Raw genomic sequence first — 8,014 nt, 5'->3', positions numbered from 1 at the left:
AGGGAAGGAAGAGCAGGAACCCTCATGGAAGGACAAGCCCCTGCATGGTATGTACCACCATCAGATAGGAGAAGTGGCTGATTTAAAAAAAATCCTACCAGTGGCTGGACAAAGCTGGACTGAAAGACAGCACAGAGGCACTAATCCTGGCAGCACAAGAACAGGCTCTAAGTACAAGATCAATAGAGGCCGGGGTCTACCATACCAGACAAGACCCCAGGTGCAGGCTGTGCAAAGATGCCCCTGAGACAATCCAGCACACAACAGCGATGTGTATGATGCTAGCAGGCAGGGCATACATGGAACGCCATAACCAAGTGGCTGGCATAGTTTACAGAAACATCTGTGCCGAGTACAAGCTGGAAGTCCCAAAGACAAAATGGGATACACCTTCAAAGGTGGTTGAGAATGACCAAGCTAATATCCTGTGGGACTTCCAGATACAAACTGACAAACTGGTAATGGCCAACCAACCGGACATAGTAGTGGTGGACAAACAGAAGAATGTGGTAATAGGAGCATTGGGGCTGTGACCCCCAAACTGGGAGAGTGGCTCCAACAGATCCCAGGAACAACATCTGAGATCTCTGTCCAGAAGAGTGCAGTCCTAGGAACAGCTAAGATACTGCGCAGGACCCTCAAGCTCCCAGGCCTCTGGTAGAGGACCCGAGCTTGAAGGAAGGATATATAAGACTGCCCCAAAGTCGGGGAGAGTGGGGAATTTTATATCTATATCTATATCTATATCTATATCTATATCTATATCTATATCTATATCTATATCTATATCTATATCTATATCTATATCTATCTGTCTGTCTGTCTGTCTGTCTGTCTGTCTGTCTGTCTATCTGTCTGTCTGTCTGTCTGTCTATCTGTCGATAGATAGATAGATAGATAGATAGATAGATAGAGATATAGGTGTGTGTGTATGTGCACCTGTAAAGGCATTTGGTGACAACCTCTGGGTATTATAAAACTCTGATGGCTTTGGGAATCCTCTGTGGTACAACTTAGCTTAAGAGTTTTCTAATCAGTATAGATACAATAATTGAGTGATCCATTTAAGTGCATTGTGCATTTATATCCTACTGGGAGCCTTGTGCTCCAATTGTGATGCTTCCCCCCACCCATATTATTATTTTATTTTATTTTTTTATGGCAACTCAGATTTGAAGTGGAGCTTTACATTAGCAGCAGATCTATTTTGTAGTGCATTCCCACATGACAAGAGTCCTTTAGCTGACTCTTTAGCTGAGCCTGGACCAAACTATGTGCTTCAAAGTTATGGCTTAGACTAAAATTACTTTGTAGGCAATGCATTGACTAAAGCCACGCCAGAAAAAAAAATTATGTTGTTTTCAAAAGCACTTTATAAATAAAAGGGGATTATTATATAAAAGCATGAGGTTCTGGGAAGTGTCAGCCTTAGGTGGGTGCCAGAAAAGAAGGACTCTGGCTGAGACTCCTCTCCATCTCCTTTGGACTGTGTCTGACTGAACACCTACCTCAATATGTTCTGGCAGACTAATGCACACACACACACACACACACACACACACACACACACACATTAAGAAATTATTTATTTATGTGTGAATGTGATGCATTTCATTATCTGTGTGGGTGAGCCTTGCTGCCTATGTCTGTCTGACTATTGGCCTGCCTGCCTACCCATCTGTTTGTGTGTGTATGTCCCTGTCTGTCTGCCATTTCTCATTTCTCTGTCTGTCTACCTGCACTCCATCTGTTTTCAGGTGTGTCTATCTAAAGGCTGCACTGTCCTTAAATGTCTATTTCTGCCCATCAGTACCGAATGATATCTTTGTTAGCATCATGTCTGTGTCCTGTTTGCTAAGCAGTCTAACAAAGGTGGAGTTATCCAGAGCTGCTGCTGTGTGGAGATGCTAAAGAATAAAGTGCTAACAACATAGCAGTGCATGAACATGCACAAACTGACCTTGAAAATACTCAAATAATCATACACATATATGCACACAAATACACTGCATGCCAACACACACCTGCTCACTGTATTAACACCCAAACTATTTCTTGGTGCATGTTTACCTATATGTAATATACATGATTGTGCATACATACATGTGCCTGCTTGCAAGTACAGTATGTCGCTACTGTATGTGATTGGAGAGATTAGCTTGCATTAGTACGTAATTTTCTTGGCATAATGCTCATCCCAGTTTATCTCCAAAGCCGGTGAATACTAATGTTGTGGTAAAATGAATCCATTTATAGCAGCGATTGGATCAGATATTTGCTCATGTTGCCTCTATTTTTTAGCAATTTTCTTACATTTAAATCCACTAAATGCTAAAAAGACCCTAGAATACTGTAGATTATTACTTCAATCTCAGGTCAACTCTCAAGGCTTAAAACTGGTCACCACAGTCATATAGGCTTATATCATAATAAGCTTGGCTGTAAGTGTGAAATCAGTTATTGTGCTACTTAGCAACATTTCACAAAAGAGAAAAACATACAAAGTGGAAACTAGAGCCGCAATGTGAGAGATCATATCAGGTTAAGCCCTGGGCTGCCCCTTTGACAAAAATAACATGTTTTTGCATTGGCATATAAGGAGACTGCTTACAGTACCTGATTAAAGCCGATGAATAAAGCAGACTGGATCAACACATCAGATAAGACATAGAGGGATCTATCTCCAGTCTTACAAATGCTTGTGTTTCTTTATCTGGATACAGTGTTTGTTGACTTTGCACACCCTGTCTCTGCGTGTGTTTGTGTATATCGAAGCATACAGTATCTACACATGCTCAAATGCTAATCTATATGTTTATAACTCTGAGTGTGAGAAATGTGTGGGTGTCCATTGTGAGGAGCAGTTTGAGTTTTATACCATGGGAGTGGCCAGTCCTCACTTTGTCACACCCTTTTAAAGGACTAAGTGTAAAGACTTGGTTTTAGGGTTCAGGTTAGGTTAGGTTAGGGGGATGAATCTAGCTCAGCGGCCCATCCTGCTTGGTTTCGATTAGAGGGCCAAAGGCAACGTATGTGCCAACGCTTGTTACTCAGGCCTCTGAAATTGTGCACTGTCTCAAACCCAAAGTAGGTAAGTTTTAGTTTGTTAGGTTAGGGTTGAGGGTAGGCATTTAGTTGTGGTGGTTACAGTTAGGGTAATGGGCTATAAAAAATGTGAAGGTGCATCACGCTGTGTTGAATGTTGGGACAGGGGCTGTTATTTTTGGAGGTACGTGCTGTATTTACCTGCATAAATTCTTGTTTTGTTAGGCTAAAATCATTTAGATCCCACTTTGCTCACTGTGGTAATTGAAGATGGATAACCTTAACTGACTGTAGCTAACTTTGACTGAACCTAGAGTTCCCGTCTGCGAGAGTGACAGACTGAGAAATGACTCTGCACCCTGATCTCAGTTCACTTTGGGAGCTAACGGTAGCTGGCATCTGTTGCCATATGGCCCAAACATGAATCCAGTTCTGTTCTGTCTATGCTAAAGTGAATGTTTGGATGTAGTTGAAGTATCCGCTATTGTATGTAGTTGTATGGGATAAATCAAATCAAATCAAATTTTATTTGTATAGCGCCAAATCACAACAAAAGTAATCTCAGGACACTTTACAAAGTAAGGTCTAGACCTTACTGTTATCAATATTATTACATAGGGAAAACCCAACAAATCCCCCTTGAGCAAGCACTTGGCGACAGTGGGGAGGAAAAACTCCCTTTAACGGAAGAAACCTCCGACAGACCCCAGCTCTTGGTGGGCGGCCTTCTGCCTCGACCGGTTGGGGTGAGTGGATAGAGGAGAGACAAAAGAAGAAAAGCAACAAGACACAACAATCAAACACTGATCAGGTCGATGTGGCTGGTGACTGCTCGTCAGAGACGTAGAGCTCCAGGGCCAGGGCAACCTGCAGAAAGGTACAGGGAGAGAGAGAGGACACACTACGGGAGAGAGGAGACACAAAGTTAGTAATGTGTAATGGTGGCATATAGAAGCATAGGGAGAGAGAAGAGAGGAGAGGAGAGGAGAGGAGATCAGAGCAGAGTAGGAGGGGAGGGGAGGGGAAAGAAACTCAGAGCATCATGGGGCCCCCAGCAGCCTAGGCCTATAGCAGCATAACTAAGGGAAGGCTCAGCCCTAACTATAAGCTTTATCAAAAAGGAACGTCTTAAGTCTAATCTTAAAGGTAGAGAGGGTGTCCGCCTCCCGAACTGAGACTGGGAGTTGGTTCCATAGGAGAGGAGCTTGATAGCTAAAGGCTCTGCCTCCCATTCTGCTTCTGTGGACTCTAGGAACCACAAGTAAACCTGCACTCTGAGAGCGAAGTGCTCTGGATAGTATCCATTTTTTAAAATTAACTTATAGTTGTACAGTATGTAGTACAAATATATATATCTACAATGGATAATGAGTGTGATGCTCCAAACATGATGCATTTATCACTATTTGTTAGCAATTTTCTTACATTTAAATCCACTATTTTCTATGGCAATTTAGAGGAAACTACCTACTTATTGACATTCTTTATAGGGCATGCATTATATCTGTGAGTGTCCTCACAAAGATAGCTGTACAAATGTGTGTACTTTGGTAGTGTACTCCTATTAGTTGGGTAATTGGGGTTTCAATGTTAACAGCTTGTTGATGTAGCGATAAAAGAACAAGGAGACATTAAATACTCTATTGGCCACATATCTTATTGACTTTATGTTTTGTTTTGCACCCTTTATCTCTAATTAACAAATACACACTGACTCAGGTAGAAATTATTATTATTCCTCTCATAGATTGGTATTCTCTATAAAATTTAAAATGTAACAATAAAAACTTTGACTCTGTATCTTCTGTAGTCAACCTATTCATGGTAAGAGGGTGAATATTAGAGCAAATATTTTAAAAAATGCAGCGCTAGCTTTATTTGTGTCAGAATTTACCACGAAGACTGAAGAAAGCAGTGTGTTTTCATTGTCTTTTATTGATCTGATAAATGTTTTGCTTGACTCCTGCATGAAACTGATATTTTGCCTGGATTACGTGTTATCTAGGAGTGGTTATTTCTTATTTGCTAGGTTTCTGGTTCATTCACGTGTCTGTCTGTGTACACAGAGTTGGGTGGAGCGTGCAGGCAGACAGGCTCTTCTGAAAGACATCCTAGATCTATCTGAGCTATTCCACCCTGATACCTTCCTCAACGCTTTGAGACAGGAAACTGCCAGGTACAGTACCACAGAATGCTTGTCTGTTTATGCAGAGAAGCAGAGGAGGTAATCCCTCTTCCATAACAGACAGACATGACAGACAGATGTTATGTGTAGAGAATGAATCAACATGATAGATTTACATTATGGACATTCTTTTGTGTTTTTAGGTCCATGGGTTGTTCTATGGATAGTTTGGTGTTTGTCTCATCATGGAGGAGCCCCATTGCACAGGCCAAGCTACAAGTGAAGGTAGAATTATGGCAGACATTAACGTTCACATCATGCATACAGACAGCAGACACATCCTGCTCCCATCCAGCTGCAGAGGACTGGCGCTATAAACAAGGCAGACTCTGGCTGAGTGATAATTGCAAAATGATGGAGTCAAACACTGCAAGAACAGAATATAAAGATGGAAGAGACTAAGAGAGGAAAACAGTGAGAAAGAAAGCAAAGTCAAATTGCTCTATATCCATTAAAGACAAGTAGCTGCCTTTAACAGCAGCAATATCAGGTCTCTTGTACTTTTTAATACATTCAGTAGACAGAAATCCATATAATTAAAGTATATATATACTGTACAGTAAGGCTCTCGCTCCCTTTCATGCTCTGATTTAAGCGTGATATAAGTGTATTGTTTATAACTGAAATGCTTTTAGGCATTTGTTTCTTTTCTGTAATGCCAATAAAAATTGGCACGATCTGACATATAGTACAGTACACTTAAAATATACAAAGACAGAGAGGAAGGGTGTGGAGGCTCAGAAAGAGGCTGCAGCTGCAGGGAGGGAAGGGAAATACTCAGACATATGACAGAGAAAGAAAGGGGATAATTGTTGTGAAGCTATGAGCTCTCTCTCTCTCACACACACACACACACACACACACACACACACACACACACACACTGCAGCTTTTTTCTGGATGTGTCTCTTGCTCCTGCTCTTTCTATTTCTTCCAGAGAATATGGCCCTTTAGTAGTTGTTTGTGTGACTGCATACTGCCTGCCATGGAAAGTCCCTCAGCCAATGACTGAATTCACTCCCATTAACACTGTCTCTTTCATTTATGTGCATAACATGCTTGGTAATCTGGTGGTGCCACTGTACGTCTTGCTCTCCTGCTCCCAATGTCACTTTTTTTTAACATACTCCACATCATTTTTGCCTCTTTACTCCATTTCTTTCTTCTTCTAACTGCATTATTCGGCATATTTGCTGCCTTTTCCTCTTTAATCTGTTGATTTTAATCATTTTTTATTTTTATCTGTCCTTCCTTGTTCTGTGTCTGTTTGTGCTCCTCATCCAATCTCTCACACTCAATTTGTAGGTTGGAGGTCTACAGTTGGAAGGTTGTAGTTTTGATGGCATCCATCTCTGTGAGAACCAACATGACTCCCCCAGTGTGTCAGCCGTCCCACACTGCTACATGGCCTGGGTTCCAAAGGTACACTATGTACTTGCATTTGTATTTGATCTTTGTGGCTATGAGCGCTTAGTTTTTATGGGGCACCTGTGAAACACCTATCATTATTTTATCATTCTAATATTGTTAACTACGTAAATATACAGTAATCACACATACATTTATTAATTTGTTTGTTCTGCTCTCAATCCTAGAACTCTGCTGCTGACTCAGAAGACAACATCTGGCTGCCTCTCTACACCAGCTCAGAGAGGGTGAAGGTGGTCACACACATCTGTCTGCCCTGTGGCGCAAACCCCAACCAGTGGATTCAGACTGGAGCTGCTCTCTTTCTCAAACAACAGTGAGAGATCATCATAGTGGTGAGGGCAAGGACATAGAGAAGGGCTTTGTTTTTAACACAGCCTTAGGTTAAGATAATGTTATCATAAAAGACAGGTTTGATGGGGGCAAAAAATTACACAAATTATTAATGCCCCAAAATGTCAGGCTCTGATAGTGACACCATAATTTTCTAATTAAGTACCTTGACTTGGAGACCAAACACCTTAACATGCAGTTACCTTACTGTATGTTATTATCATTTGCATTATATGGTACAAAGGAAAGGACCAGAGTGGAAGAAAACACTTAGGGAATAATTGACTTTGCAGCAATCTGTTTTTTTTTTGTTTAACAACACTAATACATTAATGAACAGTCCCTTCTTTTTCCTCCATGGACCAGATATCAGAATAGAGCAGGAGTAACATCTTTACTGAGATACAGTACAACATAATATTGCCTGGATTTCAGGTTGTAGCAAGCTTTAATCCCTCAGCGCTCTCCTACAGGTGGCCCCATTAAACACTACTCCACTGCATTTCATACAACATTGTAAAACTGTACATCAGTAGCTATTGTTTCGTTTAAAGATCTTGTGAAGAAAGCTGAATTTATTCAAATGTCATGATGCATTTTGCTGAATGTTTTAGCCTTGCATGTTAGATTTAGAGTTTTTCTGTTGCCTGAGTGTATTTTTGTACCTAAATAATTCAAAATAAATGTGAAATAAATGCCATTATTGCTACAGTTTTGGCTAACATGCATACTCCCTTTATGGTGGTTTGTGAGAAACTTCATCATCTTATCCTCTGGAGGGGTATGGTGGTGCTTGAGCTGATCCCAGCTGACACTGGGCAAGAGGCAGGGTTCACCTGGGCAGGACACCAGTCTATCACAGGGCCAACCCAAGGTGAATCCCAGTTCTCCTAACTGCATCCATGTTTCCCTCACTTGCATTTTTTTCCTTGTGTCTTCGTCTCACCCATATAAGATGCGAGGAAAAACTGCATCAAGAGAGGAACCGAGGAAGCATGTTTCAGATGACATGAGATGTCCTTT

The 8,014-nt window shown here is 41.2% G+C and overlaps 1 protein-coding gene across 1 annotated transcript in view; it reads left to right on the top strand.

Moving 5' to 3' along the window:
- The window catches only part of dync2h1 (dynein cytoplasmic 2 heavy chain 1), a 140,551-nt gene extending 132,849 nt beyond the window's left edge, over positions 1–7,702 (top strand). Inside the window, 4 exon segments of the mRNA XM_020619983.1 lie at positions 5,112–5,221; positions 5,374–5,455; positions 6,536–6,652; positions 6,826–7,702. Coding sequence (XP_020475639.1) covers positions 5,112–5,221; positions 5,374–5,455; positions 6,536–6,652; positions 6,826–6,978 — 462 coding nt within the window. The 3' untranslated portion in view covers positions 6,979–7,702.
- The last annotated feature ends 312 nt before the right edge of the window (positions 7,703–8,014 follow it).

This window comes from Monopterus albus, unplaced genomic scaffold (assembly GCF_001952655.1).
Source record: "Monopterus albus unplaced genomic scaffold, M_albus_1.0 scaffold229.1, whole genome shotgun sequence".
NCBI lineage: Eukaryota > Metazoa > Chordata > Actinopteri > Synbranchiformes > Synbranchidae > Monopterus > Monopterus albus.
This window is presented reverse-complemented; position numbering and strand designations above follow the sequence as displayed.